Source organism: Nicotiana tabacum, chromosome 5 (assembly GCF_000715075.1).
Source record: "Nicotiana tabacum cultivar K326 chromosome 5, ASM71507v2, whole genome shotgun sequence".
NCBI lineage: Eukaryota > Viridiplantae > Streptophyta > Magnoliopsida > Solanales > Solanaceae > Nicotiana > Nicotiana tabacum.
The window spans coordinates 9,311,418-9,335,763 of NC_134084.1; the positions used below are offsets into that span (position 1 = coordinate 9,311,418).

The 24,346-nt window shown below is 36.0% G+C and overlaps 2 protein-coding genes and 1 pseudogene across 2 annotated transcripts; 2 read left to right on the plus strand and 1 right to left on the minus strand.

Moving 5' to 3' along the window:
- The first annotated feature begins 333 nt into the window (after window positions 1–333).
- Window positions 334–10,589, plus strand: LOC107805361 (heat shock factor protein HSF8-like; annotated as a pseudogene).
- A 2,568-nt stretch (window positions 10,590–13,157) lies between these two features.
- Window positions 13,158–18,809, plus strand: LOC107808396 (uncharacterized). Its single transcript, XM_075253319.1, has 8 exons — window positions 13,158–13,318; window positions 13,675–15,040; window positions 15,317–15,506; window positions 15,617–15,720; window positions 15,824–15,926; window positions 16,020–16,315; window positions 17,519–17,824; window positions 18,184–18,809. The coding sequence occupies exons 2-8, from the start codon at window positions 13,721–13,723 to the stop codon at window positions 18,535–18,537; spliced, it is 2,673 nt and encodes an 890-aa protein (XP_075109420.1). The 5' UTR covers window positions 13,158–13,318; window positions 13,675–13,720; the 3' UTR covers window positions 18,538–18,809.
- Window positions 18,810–19,187: 378 nt separating this feature from the next.
- LOC107808397 (syntaxin-22-like) lies at window positions 19,188–23,613 on the minus strand. The gene is made up of 7 exons (XM_016632914.2): window positions 23,146–23,613; window positions 22,334–22,427; window positions 21,962–22,101; window positions 21,679–21,753; window positions 20,453–20,610; window positions 20,272–20,372; window positions 19,188–19,539 (listed from the first exon to the last, which is right to left on the minus strand). Exons 1-7 carry the CDS (start codon window positions 23,331–23,333, stop codon window positions 19,474–19,476), a joined length of 822 nt encoding a protein of 273 aa, XP_016488400.1. The 5' UTR covers window positions 23,334–23,613; the 3' UTR covers window positions 19,188–19,473.
- Between the last annotated feature and the right edge of the window lie 733 nt (window positions 23,614–24,346).

Sequence of the window (24,346 nt, forward strand, 5' to 3'; positions counted from 1 at the left end):
TTTTATACCGCTAATCAAATATCATATCAATCATGCAATGATTATTCTTTATTATGCTGCTAATTAAATATTGCATTATTATGTGAGTTTTATGTGGAGATTAATAAGTCCAATATCACAACCAAATGACCTAAATAAGAAAATAGACATCACACAAGAAAAAGAAAAAAGAATTAAAGAACGAAAAAGCAAGGGGAGTGAGCGGCTTTCATTTTTGCCCCCGCAAATTCCGGACCAAACAACAAAACAAAGGGGTAAATTAGTCATTTCGTCTTTACCTCTGTCGTGGCCATTGCACAAATTAACCAGTTCGTCCCTTTTTCCTCCGCCAGTCCAAATTTTATTCAATTTTCTCACGCACACACCCACACCCACACTTCCCCCTACCCCCACCCTTTCTCTCTCTAAATTCACTCGCTCGCACACACTTCTATCTCTTTCTCTCTCTAAAAATTAGGGTTTTTTCTTTCCACCTCCATTAATGGCTAACATGCCAAACCCTACTTAATCCCTCAAAAGCATCTCTCCGTACAAATTGTACATATCAATTCATATATTATAATGTGTACTTTATTTATTATCCAGAGTTTGATTTGATTTATTATTATTTTATCTTAAGCACCGACATAGTTATTGTGAATGGAGTCCAATTCTTCCGCTGCCGCGGACGGAGGAGGAGGAGCACCGCCGTCAAAGTCGGCTCCGGCGCCAGCGCCGATGCCAAGTGCGAATGCGCCTCCGCCATTTCTGGTGAAGACGTATGACATGGTGGATGACCCGAGTACGGATAAGATCGTGTCGTGGGGCCCAGCTAACAATAGCTTCGTGGTTTGGGACCCACCGGAGTTTGCTAGGGACCTTCTTCCTAAGTACTTCAAGCACAATAACTTCTCCAGCTTTGTTCGCCAATTGAATACTTATGTAGGCATTTCTTTCCCTTTTCCTTTTATTGAGTTTCATGAGTCATTTTTTTTGATGAGTTTCAGTTTGACGCACTAACTGTGTAAAGATTATTTAACCTGTTAGATCAAGCTACTTACATTTCTTGTATATAGGTACTAATTATTGCTTATTAAATGAAATTACCTCCAATTACTTTTGAGTGACCTGATGGTTTAAAAAATCTTTGGACCGTCCTTGTATATATGCGCTGATTGTGTAAAACTATAGAGCCCTTTGCTCTTTATTGGGTTCCATTTAAGTTCTATATATTGACGGTGTAAAAAGGATATGTACATTATCAGGTCATTTAACTGGTAACTATAGTTAATTAATTGTATATAATAACCCTTGGTTAGTAACCTGGATTAAATGGTAAACAACCTGCTATAATAGGTAAAATAAGCTTATGGCGGCTTAAATCCTTTTTGATATGATGCATAGGTTTAGTTTTTTTGTCTAAATTGAGCCAAATAGATGTGGAAAACTTGTTTATCTGATCCCAATTAGTTTGTGACTGAGGCGTACTTGTTGTAGTTCATCTGAGTGATGTTGAATTGGGCCTTAATATATTGTTATTTCCGGAGATTTAGATTGTTTTCAGCGGAAAAGGTTCCAACTTCTTGTGCTATGTGGTCTTTTCTTTCCTGTTGTTTTTGGTGATTGCTAATTGGAAGCATTATGTTCAATCTTGTGATTAAAATCTAATCAACTATCTTGTTGCATTAAAGAATGACGTTCTCGAAGACATGTCGTTGTTTTGCTATGTATAACATGTGCATTGTTTTTGTGACTAATTTCCTTAATTATCCACTTGAGCACATCTTTGGGTGTTGTGCCTTGCAACATATTTTTTTTTTAAAACTATAGCTAGTGCAATCTAACTTCGTGGATTAATTGAGTTTCAATCTTTTACTACAAGATCAATATAGGATTTAGTTCCCCTAAGATAATAAAGGATATTACATGAAAGTTGTGCTTATTGTAGCCCCGAGGTTTGGTCTAGTGTAAGAGCGTAACATGTGATGTGTGGATTAGGCGCAAGTCACGGGGTCGAACCTTGCTGCAGATAAAAGCCTGGTATTTAAGTGGAGAGAGGTAGAGGGACGGGTCCTTTATCCACCGGATTGCGAACCTTGCGCCACTGGCCCTAGGGAATTTATTGATTCTTGAAAAAAGTTGCTCTTATTGTGCCATCAAGTAGATAATCTATCAGGAAGCATGGATATTTCTGGACCACAGTAAAATTGATTATGGGACTGTCAATATCCGCATCATGTTTTGACAATGATAACTTATCTTGTTATTGCTGCCCTTCCAAATTGAAAAGGGGTCTGATATAGTAGCTTCAGTTTTTGATGCTCTTTGATGTCTATATATCTTTGTCCCTAGTGCACTTCAAGGCTTGATGATCTAAATTGGACTAAAGTTTAGTGATGAAGTAAGGTTCCTTACCCTATCTTCAGTTCTTTTGTTTAGTGATAAAGTAAGGTTCTTGACCTTGTTTCCAGTTCTTTCTTCATAGAAAAAGGTGGTTATGTTGCTTTTTGTGGATTTAAATGTTGTAAAAGGTGATTGATAGCTGTGTAGAGGGGTGGGGGGTGCAAGAGGGGCTGGAGGGGAATGAGTTTGTGTAGCAGATATATGGAGGCCTTTGATCTATGGTAGGAATCCTCTTTGAAGGTGCCAAAGTGAGTGAGGAATGTTTGGAGGAAGCAAATTGACAAATTTGGAAATTCATTTGGAAATGTTTCTAATATCATAGGACAGAAAAGTTTAATGTCCTAATACTTTTGGGTGCCATGGCCTCACCAGACTATTTGGTTCATCTCTAACTATCATGTAAAGATGAGATTCCGCTAGATTGTTAGGTAAATGGTCAAGGTTAAGACTTTTTGCAGTTTGCACTTAGCCTTCAACCTTCAACAGGTGCCCTTTCATCCATGTTTCTCTTAGTAATCTTTTGATGCTCTTGTTCTCACCCTTGTTGAGCATCCATATCATAGATGCTTGTGTTTTGCCTTGGAGGTCAAAGAAATATAATCTCCATGTTTTACTAGGGATGATCCTTCATCAGCGGAGGAAAGGAATTCTTACTGGTGAAGAGTGACACTAGCTATTTTGTAATTTATCTGCTCATTCCGGTTATTCACGAAAGTGGCTTAGCATATTAGGCATATAATAGGACTTCTTGATGTGAATGTGAAATCTTAACTCTCTCAATCTTCTCTCTGAACTTCCGCTTTTCTTCTTAAATTCTTTTTGTTGACATTTTCCATTTAGTCATAGAAACCTATCATGAAGCATCCTTACTGATGCTGTCAGATGCAGATCTATTGGGGGGAAGTATTCTGAGCAAAGGAAAATAAAATTGTGTAAGGCTAATCTTTTGGCATTCTCCAACTTCTGTACTGATTAAAAGATACAAAGAGGAAGAAAAAGTTACAGGGCTCTTTTATGTAAGATATCTGTAGGAGAAGTCCCTTTTATATAGTGTAATTCCATTTACGAGAACCCAAAAGGGAAACACTTGATTCTTAATGGAATGAAAAAAGAAGTCTGGGAAGTAGCAAGACTGCCTTTCATGCCAATATGGTATAATTTTGGAGTTTCAAAAATAAGTTGCTAATAATTTGTAATCAAAGCAAAATAAATGTGTCAAAGATGGCAGACTAATAGGGAATCAACATGAATCAAGGAACTGACATAAATCAGGAAGTGGTTGATACTTGAATATTTGTAGATTCCTCGACTGTTAGTGGAATCAATATAGAAATTGAGAAGCAAGCAAGATGTGGAGTCAAAATAGAAATTGGGAAGAAGCAAGATGACCTTTTGTCCCATAGGGTACAATGTTGGCTGGTTAATAGTGACTTGTTTAAAAGTATCTGTAGTTTAACTAAGAGTTAGGATTTTAGGTGGTTATAGGGAGGGAAGAAACTGTGGTATTGTTGGATCATCACCTTGGACGCTAAGGTAAGAAGAACGACAACAATAAAAGGTATAAATTTTTTTTCTTTATATCTCTGTAATTTCGGCCTCATTAGTACATCAAAAAAAGTGTGAATTTTAGGTTGAAAAATTACTCAAGGAGACTTGTCACTCTATTGCTTTGGTGCTAATCATCATGTCCAGAATAGAAAGGTCTTCTCTCTTGCACGCTTGTGTGCAAGATGCTTATTTGGATGGGCTGGATGATCTTAATTTGTTGTTATTCCTTCTGTGCCCAGAAGACACTCCATTTTTCCCTCCCCCTTTTAACATATTTAATTATTAATATGTATTTTGTTTAAGTTTATCTTATGCAAAAAAAAAAAAAATTGTTTTAAGTTTAGATGTTTTATGAAGGAAAAGTATAAATATATTTGTTGATTGATTTTTCCTTAGACTTTGGATACTTGATCGATCCACTTACATCTATACGTCAATATTGATCACTACTGAATAATGATAATTATATGGCTCATTATCAAGGTTATTTGAGATTCTAACTTAGTTCGGGTAAATTTTTTGTACTTCTAGAACTTCATTGAAGATAAAGCAAAGAAAGAAGCTAGTGCACTTATATTTGTAAAGAAAATATATTTAGAGAAGGATTATTTTGAAGAACACACCATTTTAGTGGGGGATATAAAATTTATTTTCCAAATTTTTTACCTTCTTTTGCTTTCCTTTTTCCTTTTCTCTTTCTTCCTTTTATTCTTTTCCTTTAGTCATCTTTTTTCGACTTTTTACCATGATCTGTTTGATGCTACTTTTTCTCCTCTTTGCTTATCGCCTTTCTCCCCCCTCTTTCCTCCTCTTCTTCTCCCCTATTCTTCGTTTCCACCTTTTCTTGAGTCGAGGGTATATCAGAAACAACCTCTCTACCTCTCCAGGTAGGGGTAAGGTCTGCGTAATCATTACCCTCCCCAGACCCCACCCGTGAGATTATACTGGATATGTTGTTGTTATCGTGATCTGTTTGTTTTTACCAATAGTATCTATTGTTCCCCTTTCTTTGTATTCCAAAGAATCCCTCACATCTTCTATCATGCCTTTTTTGTGATCAATAAAATCCTTTGCCATGATTAAAACTTTTTTTTTTTTTAATATTCTTTAGAAGCTCTCTCATCTCTCTATCACATCTCTATTACTTTTTGGTCTTACAAGACTTCTTTTTTGCTATCTCCTATTACCTTTTTGTCCTCTCAAAGACAATTTTCCTTTTATTATCACTTCTTTATCACCTATTTGTTACCTTTTTCTTTCCTCAATACTTGCTCCTCTGTTCAAGAAATCTTCCTTTCATTATCGCATCTCTATCACCTTTTTGTTACCTTTTTCCCAAATACTAATTTTTCCTCTTCTCAAGAATTATTTATGTCACATATCTATCACATTTATATCAAAAAAGAATAGAATAAGGAAATAGCTTCATATTAAGACTTGATTATTGGTTATTCCTTAACATATGTTCTTCAATCAATTAAGAACAACCATTGAAGAAGAAGAGCTTCTACCACAACTCTCAATCATTCCAAATAGTGGAAAAATGAGCCTAAGAAGACGAAAATGTGATTAAAAGGTGATAAGATATTAAGGTTAAATGTTATCTGAGTGATAAGTTCGTTTGGCGTGACTATGAGAGTTGGGGTAGTTTTCGTTATTGAGAAGCTCTTCCTCTTGGTTGTTCTTAGCTAATTGATAGAAGAGTATAAGATTATTTAAAGCTATTTCATTTCCTCTTGTGATATAAAAGTGATAGAGATGTAATGGTGAAATGAAGTGTTCTTGAGAACAAAAAGAGTCTTGGAGGAGACAGAGTTAACAAAAAGGTGATAAAGATGTGATGATGAATAGAAGAATTATTGAGAAGAGGAAAATGAAGTTTTAGGAGGACAAAAATGTGATTGGAGATGGGAGGCGTTCTTGAGAAGAGTGAAAAAGAAGTCTTGAAAAGACAATAAGGTGGCAGGGACGTGATGGGATGAGTTTTTGAGAAGAGCAAAAGAAGTTTTGGAAGGACAAAAAGGTGATAGCTATGTGATTGAAAGATATGAGAGCTTCTTGGGAAGACAAATAAAAAGGGAAAATACTAGAGTTATTAGTCGAAATAGGAATCAACAGTGAATGGACGAAAAATGTGACAAGAGGAAGAGAAGGAAATGAAGAAAGAAATGGGAATGAAAAAGAAAGAAGATGAAAAATAAATTTATATTTGCCACTAAAGTGATGTGTCTCGAAATAATCCCTTCTAAATATATTTTCTTAACAAATACATATGCATTAGTTTCTTCTATATTTTATTTTCGATACAATTTTAAAAGGAAGTACTAAAGAAATGTAGCCAAGCTAAGTAAGAAATATTTTTCGACAAATATTATTTTTGATTTTGCTTCACAAAAAGATCTAATCTTATCTAACTTAGGGAAGATATTCTCTCACTTTTTCGCATAAGATAAAGTTAAATAAAATACAACAACAATAAAAACAACAAACCTAGTGTGGTCTCATAAAAGAAATAAAATAAAAGTTAAAAATCAGATAACTTGAAAAAACATAGGGAAATAATTCAGTGTACATGCCATTCTTGTTATGCAAACATTTCTTTCAACATTAGATCTGTTTAGCCTTGCTTGATCTTAGCTGAGAAAGATGCTTGCCTTTTGAAGTGCTACTGAGAGAGACATCTGTTGTATTTCATTATGGTTTCTGTTTACTTGTGGAAGTTCGTGAAATTGGTTGCCTTAAAATCAGATTAGCTTGATGCATTTCAATGACGGATCCAAGTAACGTTGATTGCGTAGAATGGGAACATGGAATTTGCAATGCATCTATTATTTGTAGTCTTGAATCCATATATTTCAAACAAAAGAACATTAGCTTGTTTTCGAATTAAGGTTTTATATTTCCTGACAGTCCCCATTTATGGGAGTACATTGGGTTTGTTGTTGTTTTTGTTGTTGTTATTTCCTGGCACTAGGGCTGTCAAATTTAGTCCACGCCCAAATGACTTGCCCAACCCCTCCAAAGGTTGGGCTAGTTATTGACACGCCCATTTATTAAACTCAGCCCATCTTGACTCAACCCATTTAAAGTTGGGCTGATTTTTAGCCCAAATTGATCCATGAGTAATTTTGTCGAAATACCTTAGAAATATTTTTTTTTTTTGATATGTTATATATGGCCGTAATAAAAAAAAAGAGTCTTATTGAGTAATTATACAATTCATAAAAAAATAATACATATTAATTAAAGCTTGGTAAGAGTTGGGCGGGTAAAAATGACCCGCCCATTTATTGACACAACCCATTTTGACCCGCCCAAAATCGGCCCAACTCGCCCGTTTGACACTTCTACTCGACACCATTAGGGGTGGGCCTATCAGTTATCTGTTTACAAATATCATAACCCGATAACCAAACCGATAAGATATTGGTTATCGGTTAATCAGTTATCGATCATTATCGGTTCGGTTATCGGTTTACCCGATAAGATAAAACAACCAAAACAGTTTCGCAATGTATAAAACAGTTTCGGTATAAAACTGTTTTGCTAAAACAATTTTATAAGATTTGCAATGTATACAACATTTTCGGTAAAATCAGCGTTCTTAAGATCTTCTTTGTTCAAACGACTAGCAGTAACTCTTTGTACATTGATATCTGCTTTTTTACTCTAGTACAAAATTATGTATCTAGATTAAAATTTTTATTAGTTATGAGATACAAATTTTATAACAACTGACATAAGATAACTTTGTAACAGCTCAACAATTAAAGCACACAACAAATCTCACTTCAACTTTCAAACAAACTAAGTAAAATCCAGAATGCTTTCAAACAAATTAAGAAAAAGATGAAGACGAAGCCACTAAAAACTTACACGAAGAATCAAGATGAAGCTGAAGAATGCGACTGAGAAATGCGACCGAAGAATTTGATGGATCTGAGAAATGAAGTGAAGATGCGACTGAAGAGTGAAAGAAAGAAGCAGAGAAATGTGACTGATGTCTGCCCGAGTCTTGACGAGCTGACTGGTGAGGGCGTGAGGCAGAGAAACTGAAAAAGATAGGGAAATCAAAGAGTGAACTATGAATCATGAAACCCTAGTATGTATATACTTAAGGGTAAATTAGTAAATTAGTTAATCCTTATTGGGTTATCGGTTTTACCCAATAACAGAATTGCCAAACCGAGCCCGAACTGATAACCCAATAAAATAAAATTTAACCCGTTACCGAACCATTAATCCTATAACCCAATAAATAATTAACGGTCCGGGTTATCGGTTTTACCTGATATATGCCCACTCCTAGACACCATAACCTATTCACTGTTTTTTAATTGTAGTGCTATAGCGAACTGGCAAATTGGTGAATACATACAATCGTATATAGCTAGATTATCATGTATGCTCTACACCTTAGGAAGGCCATCCTCATCTGTTCAAGTATTTTACTTTTGCAACGTTCAGTTCTGTTATTTGTGTGTCAAAATATGTGCACATAGTAATGTGAAGACGGAGAGCTTGTGCATATTTATCTTTGTGATATTAGTGAATGATGTTAGGCCACTCAAAAACGGAGTCATATTATCCTCCAATGTAGAGTTTAGAATTCTTACAACCACTGTGTCATATTTATGACACTGATCTTGAAGCTTGCTGAAGGAGTAGACAAATTCCTCTCCAAAATACAGAGCATAGCCATGTTAGAAAATAGAGAGCGCAACCTTTTTACGGGGCTAACTCCACTGTCTAGTACTAAATGTGGTTGCAGGGATGGTTTCCCTTGAGCTGTCATAGGTTGAGTTTGATTTACTATTGAGATCCCTTCCATCGAGTGTGGGTGGAGATTTGAATTGTTTATTGATATTTTTCTGCTTGCGAAGGAAACCTGACGAGTGATCTTGATGACAAACAAATCTATTTGGTAAACTTCTTGGTTGATTAATTACCTTTAATTCGAAAAACTGGTGCAATGATCTTTGTGCTACTTATCAAACTCCTACTCATGCTTTTGTATTTTTCTCTTTTGGGGGTTTTTGATGACAAACAGGGTTTTAGAAAGGTTGATCCAGATCGCTGGGAATTTGCTAATGAGGGATTCTTAAGAGGTCAGAAACACCTGCTTAGAAGTATAAGTCGGCGTAAACCCGCTCATGGACATGCTCAACAACAACAGCAGCAGCCACATGGACAGAGTGCATCTGTTGGGGCGTGTGTTGAGGTTGGGAAATTTGGACTTGAAGAAGAGGTTGAGAGGCTGAAAAGGGACAAGAACGTGCTTATGCAAGAGCTGGTTAAGCTCAGACAACAGCAGCAAACTACTGACAATCAGTTGCAAGGGATGGTGCAGCGCCTTCAGGGTATGGAACAACGACAACAACAGATGATGTCATTCCTGGCAAAAGCTGTTAACAGCCCTGGATTCTTGGCACAGTTTGTACAGCAGCAAAATGAGAGTAATAGGCGCATAGCTGAAGGCAGCAAGAAACGGAGGATTAAGCAGGATTTTGAACCACAGGATCATTCAGTTACCCCTGTGGATGGACAGATTGTGAAGTACCAACCTGTGATGAATGAGTCAGCTAAGGCAATGCTTAGGGAGCTTTCAAAACTAGATTCTTCTCCTAGACTAGAGAACTTCAACAGCAGTCCTGAAAGTTTCCTGATTGGTGATGGTTCACCACAATCTAATGCGTCTTCCACTCGTGTTTCAGAAGTCACTCTTCAGGAAGTCCCACCAACTTCTGGCCAGCCCTTGCTGAGTACAGCTTCAGCAATTACCGGTCAAAGTTCATCTTCTGAAATTACCAATAACCAGTTTTCAGACATAAGCTCATTTGTAGAAGCTCAGGATTTGCCTCCTGTTTCGCTTTCTGCGACAGATATGATTATGCCTGAGCTATCACAGTTACAAGAAATCTTGCCTGGAAACAATATGGATATTATCGAATCTGAGATGGAGAATGATTCTTTCATGGATTCTTCAGTCGGAGCGAACGGGAAAATGCCATTAGAAATCGGTAGTTTCTCTCCTGATCCTCAAATTGAATGGCAGACTGGTTTGCTGGATGATATACAAGAGCTTCCTGGTGTCGGTGACCCCTTCTGGGAAAAGTTTCTTCAAAGCCCTTCCCCCGGAGAGACAGAGGAGATGGACCCTGTTGCAATGGATGATATTTCCAATGAAACCAAGCCACAAGAAAATGGATGGGACAAAACTCAGCACATGGACCAGCTTACTGAACAAATGGGGCTACTAACATCAAACAATCAAAAACTATGATCTGGTTATCAAAGAAAATGTACATTGAGTTATGTTAGAAAATTCAGGTAGTGTCTGTATCGTAAGTCACTTGGCCTTTACCTATAAGAGAGCTGCTAATACGCACTTTTGGTCCCTGGGCTCTTTGCACATAGGGGACCTTGTTAGCTTCTAGTTTACCCTGTTTTTGATCATCTTGATTTCTCTCTTCTTCTTGACATAAAGCTGAATGGATCTAAGTTTACATTAAATCGACGTTTCTTTTGTCCCTTCCCCTTTCTTTTTACATTCATGCACACAAATATGTAAAAATATGTATCGGTTGTTCCAGTTGTTGCTGTGATATAAGCTTTATGCTCCCATCAGAATGTAACGATTCAATAGACTTTTTGCTGCCTTTGTTTTGCTGTCAATATTCCAACTGATGCGCCTTTTACCCTCTTCTTTGTGACCCTCGTAAACTGTACTTCAGTATACACTGCTATATCGTTTGTTACATCGACTCCATTGTTCTTTTGTTTTATTGTTATTCTACTTTGTAGCTTATAGTATATTGTACAGGGAATGACAGGCTAAGTGAAGCTCATTAAATACATATTTTTGTGCATATATGCATTGTGGTATAAGTTGCATTCCTGAGTTGACTAAGGTCGAGTCTATCGAATGAGGTTCAATTTAGAGTTTTGGAAAGGGAAAAGACTGACCCGCATCAGGTATCTGATGCAGTTAGAAACTGCATGAGAATAGTATTTAAAAGCAATTTTACCATTGAAGTATGTATAAATGCTTGAAAATTTTGTACTTAATTCATATGAAAGTGAAGAAAGAAAGTATAAATAAATGCTTAAAAGTCTTCATTTATTGGAAATCTACGTATGAAAAGAAAATGAAACTGTATTATGGGACATAGAGTGTGTCAAACTACCCAAAAATCAGTTAATAACGGTATGATTATTCAATTAACATTCTCCCAAATTTTAATGTCCAAAAAATTGAAAAACGAAATAAAATCCATTGCAGATAAAATCATATTGCTTGAGTTGCAATCTAGTTATAATTACAATTTTTCTTGTTTTATTAAGGTGTAAATTAATTTCAATAAAGACTTTATGTCACCCATGGGTGGAGATAGGGTGGCGGAAAGGGGTTCATCTGAACTCCTTTCGCCGAAAAATTATACTATATATAATAGAGGTTGAATTTCTTTGGCTTCTTCAATTGTTCACCTTTTTATATTTAAAATTACTCCGATGAAAATCCTGGCTTCACTGTCACCTACTTTGCAAACCTCACCTCTCTCTGATACCTCAAAGACTTGGGGTCTTTCCATTCGCAATCTTATTATGAGAAAATTATAATACAAGAGGTGTTTATGCATTGTGTTATTATATTATGAATAATAATGTGAGAAATGTTAATGAAGTAGATAGTCTTAAAGGAACGCTACGTAGAAAATGTTAATTTAAGTGTAGTGTTGTGTTTAATTACTTCATCTTCGTATGGCTAATACACGTATTCTCATTTCACGTTATGTTCTGCATAAATTAGTATATATCTTTTTGCATAATTTACTACGGAATATTTTTACTACGGCCAAGTGAATAATACATTAGTTATATATAATTATTTACAGTGGCGAACGAAAAGTATAATTATTCAGCGTTTTCGACAAGTGTATAAAATCATTAAAATTCCAACAACTATTATATTTTCATCATATAATTTCAAAAAAATAATGAATTTTAGAGATTTAGTGATAAAAATCTTCTGATTATACCTATCAAATTAAATTTTTAGATATACCTCTAATTATTTGCTCTTATAAGACAAATCAGATACTGAATTATGTGGATTATTTTTCGTTATCCTTCCAATCAAAATCAAATTAATTTATTCAAGATTTTAGCAATAACTTTCACAAACTCCTTTTCAAAAAAGGAAAAAGGAAAAAATATAAAATTGATCGATCAACCAGAACTAAGTATATTCGCTTGTCAAAAAGCATATAAAATATATATATTGCAAATATATAATACATATAAAAATTATATATATTTGTCATCTATTATTTTTAAAAACAGCTAAAAATATATATTTCTTAAAATTCAAAAAGCCTGTTTTCCGAAAATGTTGTCCAAACATTCGTGCCCCTTAACGGATACGAAATATCCAAATCCCATTCCTAATCGGAAACTTTCGCCGCTTCACTTGGCTTTGTTTTTTCTTTCGTTAAAGAAAAGCTCAATTAAATCTTCAATTCTATATTTCATTATATATACAGAGAAGAAATAGAGTGAAGGCTAGGGCTGTGCATAATTTGGTAAATACCGAATTATCGTACCGAATCCGAAAATTTTGATATTTGGTATTCGATATTTTGGTATTCAGTATGATATTTGGTATTTTAAAATGAAATACCGAAATTCTGATACCGTACCGAAATATATATTATATTGCACAATACACATATTATTAATTATAACATGAATATAAAAAATCTAAAATTTTGTTTTTCTTTATTCGCTAAGTTCATCAAGTAACTCTAAGCAAGTAACAAGACATTTCTAACGATCAAATTTATTCCTTTATATACAATTTTCTCTTTGGGTTGATATTTACTGATTTTGGATAAAACTTTTGTCAACAAACGTTTTTAATTTTGTACTTTTGAGTACGTTAATTAAGAATATTATATGCTATGACTCTATGCACAAGTTAGTATTCAAACCGAATAAACTGTAGTTACCGAACCGAATAAACCGAAAGGAGAAAAACCGAACCATGCCGAATTTAATTAGGTACGGTATTGGTATAGCATTTTAAGAAACTGAATACCGAAAATACCGAACCGAAATGTCTAAATAACGTACCGTACCGATGGACGAACACCCAGTGAAGACAAATATTTTTTTTTCTTTTTTCTTTTTAAAATATATATACTGAACTTTTAGCCCAAGCCCAAACTCCTTCTAATGAGTTCATTCGAAAAACAAACAAACGGACCCTAAATCCGAACCGCTTACTGCTGTTGCCAACCATTCTATGCTCTGCGCCCTAATTTGTTCCTTCTCATCTCCCTCCGGCGAACTTCTTCACGTTCTCGTCATAATCCGGCCGTATCAAATTGTATGTATCCCCTAGTTGTTATCCTTTCAGTTATTCTCTTTGCAATTATTTTAATGCTAAAGTTTTGGCTTGATTGAGCTGAATTTTAGAATTTTTGAGTGATTAATAGAGTTGAATGGATCTGAATCGATAATTATTTGGTTCATCATCATAGTATTTCCTTGTTCTTTTGTATTCTGTAGACAGCCTTAGGGTTCAATTGGGCGATTTAGACTTATTGTTTTATATTTCCTTGTTTTAGGTCTGTTTATTGTCAAACTGCCAATTATTGTGTTTTATAAATTGCTCTCATTTTGTCTAAATTATCAAAAATATTAGTAACTAAAAAGTTGCTCTTTTTTTTTTTTTTCATGTAGTTTTTGAAGTTGTTATTGGACAAGTAGCTGAGCGGAATAGAAGATCATGGAAGAAGAGTTAACTGATATGCTTTTGGAGGCTGCTGGTAGAACAAATACGGGCGGAAGGAATCGCCCTCCTCCATCATCTAGGAGGCACCAAAAGAGTTCATATTCTGACGATGGAAGTGATTCCAGGGACGCTGACTCCAATGATGATCGTGGGTATTCAGGTAGAAAGCTTTCCGGTTCACAAGTTGCTCTCAAGAAGGGATTGGACCCTCCGGAAAGAGACGACGATCGTAGCAGTCACAGAGAAGGTGTCGATGATGGAGATGCTTATGGTGAGAGGAGGAGAAAAAGTGAACGAGTAGATGAGGATGAAAGGGTTGTTAGGAGGGAGAGAAGAAGAAGAGATGAACGCGAAGATGACACTGGAAGAGATGATAGGAGACAAAGGAAGTTGAAAGATGATGATGAAAGGGATGATAAGAAGGAGAGCAGAAAAAGTGAAAGCCAAGTTGTTGATGATGATGATGAAAGGGATGATAGGAGGAAGAGGAGGAGAAGACATGAAGGTGAAGATGGTGATGTAAAGGATGATAGGAAGGAGAGGAGTCGAATGAATGTAGATGAAAGGGATGATAGGAAGGAGAGGAGTCGAAGGAATGTAGATGAAAGGGATGATAGGATGGAGAGGAGTCGAAGGAATGTAGATGAAAGGGATGATAGGAAGGAGAGGAGGAGACAGAAAGATGATGATGAGAAGGTGCCTAATAGAAGGGAGGATGAGCACAGACCCAAGGGTAGGGTTGATCGTTATAATGATGGTAGAGAAGGGGATAGGAAAGATAGGAGGAGGGATGTAGAAAGAGAAAAGAGGGTCGATGATAAGCATGAAAAAGATAAAAATAGGAAAGCTAATGCACAAGAGGATGGGGCTTTGAAAGCCGGTGAGGAGGATTCCAAGGTGCAAAAGCAAGATGTTAATTTGAATATGGACACATCAAAGTTGGGCAGGAGCGGCGGTGTTTACATTCCGCCATTCAAATTGGCTAGAATGATGAAGGAGGTTCAGGACAAGAGCAGTGTCGAGTACCAGAGGATGACTTGGGATGCTCTAAGGAAGAGCATTAACGGGCTAGTGAATAAAGTTAATGCAGCAAACCTCAAAAACATTATCCCGGAGTTATTTGCCGAAAACTTGATTCGAGGGAGGGGTCTCTTTTGTAGATCCTGTATGAAGTCCCAAATGGCTTCTCCAGGTTTTACTGATGTCTTTGCGGCGTTGGTTGCCGTGGTTAACACCAAGTTCCCAGAAGTGGGTGATCTTTTGTTAAGAAGGATCATACTGCAGCTGCAAAGGGCTTATAAACGTAATGATAAGGTTCATATCTCTTGCTTTTATGCTTGCAGGTCTTTTCTATTTATGCAATATAATGTATATTTGTACATTATTGTTGTTTGGACGACAGAGAACAGACGGTTTATTTGGATGTCACAGACTTCAAATCCTCCTTTGAGAATATCACTCACTCAAGAGAAACTGGGGGGGGGGGGAGGGGGGGAGTGTTACCGAGCCATTTAGTTTAGTTATTAAATTCATGTTTCATAATGCGAATCTTCTCATAATTTGTCTTACCCTTAATTTTTACTCTTTCAGCCTCAGTTGTTAGCAGCTGTCAAATTTATTGCTCATCTTGTAAACCAGCAAATCGTTCATGAGCTTATTGCTCTTGAACTGCTTACAGTTTTATTGGAGAAACCTACTGATGATAGTGTTGAGGTTGCAGTTGGTTTTGTTACAGAATGTGGTTCAATGCTTCAGGACCTCTGTCCACGAGGATTGCATGGTGAGTATACCTTGAAAGTTTGTTCTGTAATTCACGATTTCTATTTTAGTTTATTCATGTAAAGTTTTGCTGTGTTTGTCATGCTAATACATTTTTTTGCATTTAAATAGGAATCTTTGAGCGGTTCCGTGGTATTCTTCATGAAGGTGAAATAGATAAACGAGTTCAGTTCTTAATTGAAAGCCTCTTTGCATTGCGAAAAGCAAAGTTTCAGGTGAGTTTGGTTTTTTATTGTTTTCTGAGTAAGAAGAAATATTTGATTCCTTATTTATCAAAGCAAGAAGAAATATTAGATCATTTACATGCATCCTCCTCAGGGTTACCCAGCTGTGCGTCCAGAACTTGACCTTGTTGAGCAGGAAGATCAATTAACACATGAAGTCTCTCTCTCAGATACAATAGATCCAGAAATTACTTTAGGTATGTTTTATAATTGGTTTTTCATAGAGGTATTATAATGGACGTTTCTTGAGCAATTATATGGAATTTTGATGTTGGGGTCTATATGCTCAGATATTTTCAAGCCGGATCCTAATTTCTTAGAAAACGAAAGGAAGTATGAAGAATTAAAGAAGGCAATACTTGGTGAAGAATCTGAGGAAGAAGGAGAGTCTGATGCAGAATCAGAGGATGAAGATGAAGATGATGAGTCTGACGAAGAGGATGAGGAGCAAATGAAAATAAAGGACGAGACAGAGACAAACTTAATCAACCTCAGGAGAACGATCTACCTGACGATTATGTCTAGTGTTGACTTCGAAGAAGCAGGGCATAAGCTGTTGAAAATCAAACTAGAGCCTGGTCAGGAGGTTGGTATCTTAATCTCTCTTCTTCTTTTTTGGCGTTATTCTACTCCTGTTGAGCCATGTCCTATGCATAACTGTATGCATGCTCACATGGATTAATCTGTACATAGATTTTCATGTGCTTTGATGGTCGAAAGATAATAATGTCGCTTTTGATTTGGTTGTCATTATATGGAAAAGATTTAAGTTAAAACAAAAATGTAGTTGGACTTGAGAAAAGGTCTAGCAAAAATTTAAATTTTTGGATACAAAATAAAGAGTTCCAGAATTTAAGCTCTTGTTGAATTTGATTTTTCCTCGTATTTATCATGGATAGCGTAGAGACATTTCCATTCTATCATTCTCGGGAAAAGGACATTGCCAGTGAACCGTGCATACCATAAACCATTTTTCTGTGGTTCCATTAAGATGATGGTCGAGGAATAGATGTGGCAATGAAGGTGGGGGGATTATGTAATTGGCTTGTCTTGTGGTCCATGTAGGTGGAGATTCATGTAGCCCATGATGCAACTTCTAACATTGATAATTTGAGGAATTAATTAGCTCATGCTTCATGTGTAATAGTCATCAGGAGGACACAAGTCACCTGCTGCTTCACTGCAAGGCAGCTTTTGACTTATGGATTCTTTTATATTCTCCTTTGGAATCCATCAGGTTATTCCAGCTAATATTAGTTTTTCAATAAGTTAAATAGTTATTTAATAATGGGACTGAGGCGTAGTAGTAGTAGTAGTTGTAATGGGAAAAACTCCCGTATACAAGCAGTATACTGTCCAGCTAATCTTAGTTCTCATGTGGAACATCCAGCAACGTAGAAAAAAGGGAGAAACTGTGGAAATTTGCACCTTTGTGTGTTGTCGTGGACTATTCTATTCATAAGATGAGTACAACTTTTCACCAATGTTTTTATCCAAGGGGAGTATTCCCAGTATATTGATATCTTAGGACTGTATCAGGATGATTATTTAAGTTTTGTTATATTAATTTTGACTTGTTTACTGCTTGTTGTCAATAAGTAACATATTTTGGTAGCCTGGTACCTTGACTTGTTTTCTCTTGGAGCCAGGTTAAAATGGAAAATGATTTTGGTGTTGTAATCATTTTTGTCCTGACAGAATATTGTCTATTCTTGTGTTAATGAGTGACCCTTTGCTGGTTTTACCAAAAAGAAAAGAAAACCGATTTAAATTTGTTTGATCCATGCAGATGGAGTTGTGCATCATGTTATTGGAGTGCTGCAGTCAGGAGAGGACTTATCTTCGTTACTATGGTCTACTGGGGCAGCGTTTTTGTATGATCAACAGAATTCATCAGGAGAACTTTGAAAAATGTTTTGTGCAGCAGTACTCCATGATCCACCGGCTTGAAACTAATAAACTGCGTAACGTGGCCAAGTTTTTTGCTCATTTGCTTGGCACTGATGCTCTGCCTTGGCATGTTTTGGCTTATATACGGCTGACAGAGGAGGACACAACATCTTCTTCTCGTATATTTATCAAGATCCTATTCCAGGTAAATAATTTGGTCTCTAATTTCTACAGCTTGCTTCATTTTTTTTCTTTCAAATAAGTTATAGCCAGTTTGATATTTGTGGCCTAATTTCTTTAGACCCTCTCTATTATATTACAAAAATTGCTGTTTCCGAGTATTTACTTTCTGTTTGTCCACCTGTTTGAAGTCTTTTATCACTAAATATATCACCACATGTCAAAAGTTGCATTTTGACCACACCCATCATCTTTTCTCCTGCTCTTTTCTGGGATTCTTGTTTTCATTTCTTTTTTTAGGCGGCGGGGGTGCTTGAGGGGGCAGCAGTAATAGGACATTATTCTGTTAGCTTCAAATTCAATCTAGATGTGTCATTTATGCAGGAGTTGTCAGAGCACCTAGGCATCCGCTTGTTGAACGAGCGTCTTAACGACCCCAACATGCAGGACTCCTTCGACTCTATTTTCCCGAAGGATAATCCCAAGAATACAAGGTTTGCTATCAACTTTTTCACTTCCATTGGTCTGGGTGGAATTACGGAAAATCTGCGAGAGTATCTCAAGAACATGCCAAGGCTTATCATGCAACAACAGAAGCCTGTTTCTGAATCGGATGAGTCTGGGAGTTCATCTGATTCTGAATCTTCAGGATCCGAGTCAGAATCATCATCATCCAGTTCTGAGGAAAGTGATAGTGAAAGTGATGATAAACGGAAGAAGCGGAAGAGGAGACGGTAGGGACCTTAGACTGCTCAGCAATCTGAAAACTAATATGTATTACCATTGTGAACTAGTTATAGCAAGTGTTATGTTCCTCAGACTAGATTTTTATTTGCTTTGTATGTTTAATTCACTAAAATCTGTGCAGTTTCAGTCTTGACTTTGTTCCAGTTTTGACTAGTTGAACCTTAGAAATTCATTTCTTCTTTTTCGTGCCAATCCGGTAGTTTGTTTATTGAAACCTTAGAGAACTTGTTTGTTTATCAATGTAATGGAAACCATTTAACTGATGATGCTTTCATACTGTTTTGTTGGATATAGCAGTAGAAGGAATAAATGAGTTTAACCTGTGAGAAATTTTTATCAATAGAGGTTATAAGGATATGAATTAATCATCCATCTATTAGAAATTTCGAGTCCTCTTCAATTATATTCTTCTTGACGAAATAACAGATTTAAAAACATGAGTAAAGCACTTCGGAGCTCAGCTAGAATTGATTATAGAAAAATAAAAATAGCTTTTAACTGGTGGAATATTTTTATTTGATCTCTTTTCTTGTCGAGGTCGTGGCCTGTGGATACAGCAGGCGATAAGTTTTCTATGTGACGGAGTTCTCCAGTTAATGCTATACATAAAACAATTAGAATCAGAATGAAGAGAAGGTCCCTTCAAATAAGAATCAAATTTTATTGACAAACAAGCCATAACATGGTAGCAACACGCTTTGCAACCCCAAACACCAAATTAATAATATTAAAACAAACACTGACAGTCCCCCCCAAACATATGAAACTTCAATTTCAATTCACAGTTCCACAACTTTTCTAGCATCAAAAAAAGATTCATGCATCGGTACGAGCATTCTTTGGTGCCCTCAAAACATCTAGAATCACAAAGATCAATTCCACTGCTGAAGAGTTTAGGATCCTTTCCTCCATCTGAGTATCTTCTGATCATGCTGCAAGTACTATGATCACAATTAGGAGAATGATTCCAAATATCACCAGGAGCAAGCAGGTCTGCAGAAGATAATCAGTCAAGAAGTCATTTTCATTATATTTTCACTGCCAGGAATATAAGATGGAAAGATTTATACATTGTCTGTAAAGTGACAGGAAATGGAAATTAGTACACTTGTATTTTCCACCTACATGGATAGGAGGTAATGAGGAAGTAAAATTAGAGTGGCTTGATTGAAAGATTCGAACCATCTAAAAGAACTCAACATTCGTTCAAACCATATTGCCCCCACTTACACAGGATGAAAAATCCAACCTTACCATACTCCTTCCAAAACCTTCCTCCCCTCATATAGTCCGCTACATGAAACCTAAGAAACTAATTGCATGACTTGACTTGTCATTATGACTCTTCATAAAGATTTAAAGCTTCTAACGACAACTGCCTCAAATGGCACAGCAAATTTGGACACAACTATGCGTAGATGTATACAGCAGTCACCTGAATATAATGTAGCTACTCTTTACTTTTCCACTTCTATTAAACAGTGCTGTAACTAGAGCATCTAAATACCATTTTGTTCATAGCCTGGCAAGATGCAGTACCTTAATGATAGAACAGCTTCCGATTTGTCCACAACTAAATTCTCCAATCCTAGAGACTAACCACGAGACTTCTTATGGAATATAAGCACAGTAAAACTAATATGAAGGTTTGATAAAACATAGCTTGCATAAGCACACTGATCCAGATCTATGTTCGGGGAAAGGATGCTTAAGTAATGGAATTACCAGAGATGAATTTGATCTTTGAGTCTTTGCAGCTTTAGCAAGTTGAGATCTCCCCTGTGCAGTAGCAGCATGAGAATTCTCAATGTTGGAGCCAATGTCATCTGAGAGAAAGAGACTTATATACATCAAGTAAATGTCACCTAGAGATTTTGATTGTTAAAATGAAAGGGAAGTGATTTACCAATCATAGTTCCTTGCTCGTGAACAAGCACGGCAAGATCCTTGAAAATCTCATTCACTTCACCAATTTGTTGTTGTATTTCTTGTATTCCCTGATCTCTTTCCTCAATAATAGCTTCATTGAAGGCAATCTCATTGTCCAAATGCAAAACCTCCTGCCTGCAGCAAAGGGGCACGTGGAACACAAAACAAAAGCTAAGTTTCACCAAATGAGAAGTGAAGATACATGTCTTAAGGACGCAAAATCATTGATCTTAGATCATATTCGCATCACAAGTATAGTTCCATAAGAAGATGTCAATGCATTTTCAGGACATGGCCAACAAATGGAAGTTTTCAAGTTGTGTTTCACAGAAGCAAATGAATTCAACAATTTATCGGCCTCTGATTTACCCTCCCAGATTTCACATGGATAGAATGTCGAAATAGCTACATCTACCTCCTCTTTTCACATTAGTATAGGAGCTTCTTTTGCTCACTAACTCACGGTCAGTAACAAGCCCAAATATTTCCAACAAATCAAGACATAAAAATCTAGTAGACTTAGGTATTAGTACTTTTTTTTAATCAACTAATGTTGGAGTTTGGTATTACTACTTATTCATTAAAAGACATCACTAACAAGTAACACCAAGTAAATTTAACATTTTTGCACCCCTTGGCAACTCTTGTTCCCAACACCCTAAGCCCCAAGCTTCAGGTGTCATCTGATTTTTCTTATACGACATAAAACAATGCTCTATCTAATTTGCACTAACCGAACAGTTACCTTGGGTCCAAACCCAAAGGTCAGCTTCATTTCCTTGTATGCCAACAACTGATAGCTATCTTGCTGGTTAGTTTTAGCAACCAATTCGACCATCGATATTTCTATAACTAAATGCATATCTGGAGTTTGATAATAATGAGTTTAACAATCTAGAGACAAACACAAAAACAAGTACGCTCTCCATCCCAATTTATGTGATGGTGTTTGACCAGAGCCAGAGTTTAATAAAGAAAGAAAGAAACATAGACTTTGAAACTAGTGGTCTAAAATAAGTTATAGATATTTGTGTGGCTATGAATTATCCCATTAAGGTTAAATGAACATTTAAAGTTAATTATTCCTAAATATATAAAGGTTCATTCTTTTAGGGACGGACTAAAAAGGAAAGAGTATTACATAAATTGCGGCGGAGGAAGTAACAAACAGCAAAAAAAAATAATAGGACAAGACTAACTCACCTTCTCGATTCCACAAGGAGAGCTCGCTGTTCTGGACTCTTATCGGCAGCAACATCTACCTCACTGGCTGTGTAACTGTATACCACACGGTAATATAAATTAAGGGTAAAAATGAGAGGCAACAAATATAAAGAAAGGGTATGATTCAGTAAGTCTATAAATATTCGCCTGTAGAGTAAACTCATAGCACTATAAGTTTCCTTTTTATGTAGCTCTGCATATGCCGGTAACTCTGTTTACTGATGATAATTCCCGTAAAAACAACCATTGCCACCGACATTACCTAGAAGGAAGAACTGCTTGAGGAATGAAAGGTGTATATGCCGTCTCCCTCTCTGCTGCAAGTCTTTGAGCCTTTTGAAACTCTTTCAAGACAGCTTGAAAATCTTTAGCGAGTTTTGCATCTGTTATTTTCTTGCTAGCCTGAGCACAAATAGTATATGAAGTTAAATTTTAAGTGTAAGCGAAGTTGGAAATAAGAGCAAGAAATACACAGAAGACTAGCCAAAAACAAGAATGAGAGCTCAATATAAAAGAATCTCATAGAGAAATAAGCTGATCAATACGTGCTTAAATATGCATAATGTGAAAGTGCAGACCCATCAATACCGACAAAAGACGGTGAGCAGAAATAACGATCTCTTAAAAAACTTACACTGACATCAGCATGATGATCTGTTTCACTTGCTTGCTTAAGTTTAGCAGATGTATCTTTGACTAACTGCCCAATATGTACCCTTGTCTTGTGCCTGCAGTAGAGCAAAATCAGCACAAGTACCGCCAACCAAATGTTTGATCCAATTGATAACTACTATTTTTTTTTTAAACTACAAGCTAAAAAGTATGAGATCTTTGAGCTCCATTGAAACATTCGTCACTGCCACTAAGCACTAAAATTGGAAAACACAGTAATGCGGTCCACTACCCTCAATCCCAAACTAGTTAGAACCGACTATTTGAATCTAAATATCAATTCGAGCACCAATATTCATAGAATTCAATTCATTATAACTAGATGATTTTCAGTTTGACGTCAACCTACAACAACCCTCCTCCTTTAACTGAGTTTTATACCAACTATGCTTTGCAAAACTCTCACATACACTAGTTATGTAACTCAGCCTATAGCAACAACCAGGGGCTGAGCTAGGTGCGCGGAAGGAATTCAGTCGAACCCCCTTAGCAGAAAATTACACATTGTATATAACATTAATTTTTTTTCCATGTAATATTAGATGTTGAATCCCCTTATCTTCTTCGTGCGTTTACTTTTTTTATTTGTTGAATCCCTTGGATAAAATGCTTCTTCCGCCACTGGCAACAACAATAACTACCATAATGACTCAGTCTCAAATTCATTTAAACCATCTCATGCTAATAATAGGCAAATACAAATAAAAATTATTAGAAATTCTTTAATTCAACCTGATTTAATAAAAAATGAATGAAATGTTAAGAGCCACTTACAACTTCTCCCTTAGCTCAGGGGTATCTTTAGGGGTACCAAGTGTATTCACTAGCCTCTGAAACGTAGACACAGCAGTATTAATCTGGAATATTCCAGAAGCCACTGCTTGGGTCGGGTCTTGCTTCCCATTTGTCTGGAATCTTCTGGAACCCAAAGACCGACCCGATTCCAAATCTTGAAAACTCATTTTTTTTTCTTCTTTTTCTTCAAATTTTTCGAAAAATCCCCCCCAACCCAAGTATCAAAATCTATAATTATATACAAAAAGAGAAACAAAATCAAATTTTGATCAAAATTACACAGGGGGGAAAAAAACTAGAAATTGGGGTTTGGGTAATTCGAGGAGGGAAAATTTAAGGTGTGATTATCCAAATCAATAGTTATATTATATACAGAGATTAGCAAAATCGAATTTTGATCGAATTTAGTAGTAATATATATATGAAAAGGTGGAATTTTTTTTGAATATTTGAGGGGAAAGAGAAGGGGATGAAAAGGAGGAAGAAAAGGAACGAGTGGAAAGGCCCACAATATAATTTGCATTTGCAGGTGGGCTTCTGTTGTCGTGGATGTGACACGTTTAGCTGTTTGGTATTTGGCAGCTTAAGTTTGAAATTAATTATTCAAATTGTGTTTTGCTTTTTATTTTCCTAACAAAAATACAGTCGAACATCTATCTATATAGAATAACACAAGCAAAACAATATTAGGCTGTCAAGTGGAACACCCATCATGGTAACACATTTAACAAATTAAGACAACTTTCCAAAAAAGTTGAAATTTTTTTCTTCTACCTATAAATAAGCTAAATCAGCAAAAAAATCGAAATAACCAACCAATACTCACATCTTTGCCAATCCTCCCACGATTTTAGCTTTCCGGTATTTCCTCCCCTTAATTAACGTGATTGTTATTAAAAACAAAACAACATGCATCTTTACAAATCAGCAAAATCAGAACAGTTAAAACTCCCACATTCATCCCACGATTTTTGGTTTCCAGAATTTGTTCCCTTTAATTAAACTTGTTGTTATTAAAATCAAGGAAAAGATTCCTCCACTTTGTAAGTTCCCGTGTTTTACTCTGTAACTACCATCCACAATTTGCAGTTACTTTTTTTAAATTTTTAATACCTACGTTTTTTTTTAAAAAAAAGGAGGAATAATATCAGTTATTCCAACAAAACAGTCGGCATCTCAA

What these genes read in the sequence shown, in the direction of transcription:
- LOC107808396 (XM_075253319.1), top strand. Translation starts at nt 13,721, where the DNA reads ATGGAAGAAGAGTTAACTGATATGCTTTTGGAGGCTGCTGGTAGAACA. An exon ending in CTGTCCACGAGGATTGCATG is followed by an intron (nt 15,507 to 15,616) that starts GTGAGTATACCT and finishes GCATTTAAATAG; the next exon opens with GAATCTTTGAGCGGTTCCGT. An exon ending in TTATCAAGATCCTATTCCAG is followed by an intron (nt 17,825 to 18,183) that starts GTAAATAATTTG and finishes TCATTTATGCAG; the next exon opens with GAGTTGTCAGAGCACCTAGG.
- LOC107808397 (XM_016632914.2), bottom strand. Translation starts at nt 23,333, where the DNA reads ATGAGTTTTCAAGATTTGGAATCGGGTCGGTCTTTGGGTTCCAGAAGA. An exon ending in ATCATCATGCTGATGTCAGT is followed by an intron (nt 22,102 to 22,333) that starts GTAAGTTTTTTA and finishes ATTTGTGCTCAG; the next exon opens with GCTAGCAAGAAAATAACAGA. An exon ending in CTCCTTGTGGAATCGAGAAG is followed by an intron (nt 20,611 to 21,678) that starts GTGAGTTAGTCT and finishes CCTTTGCTGCAG; the next exon opens with GCAGGAGGTTTTGCATTTGG.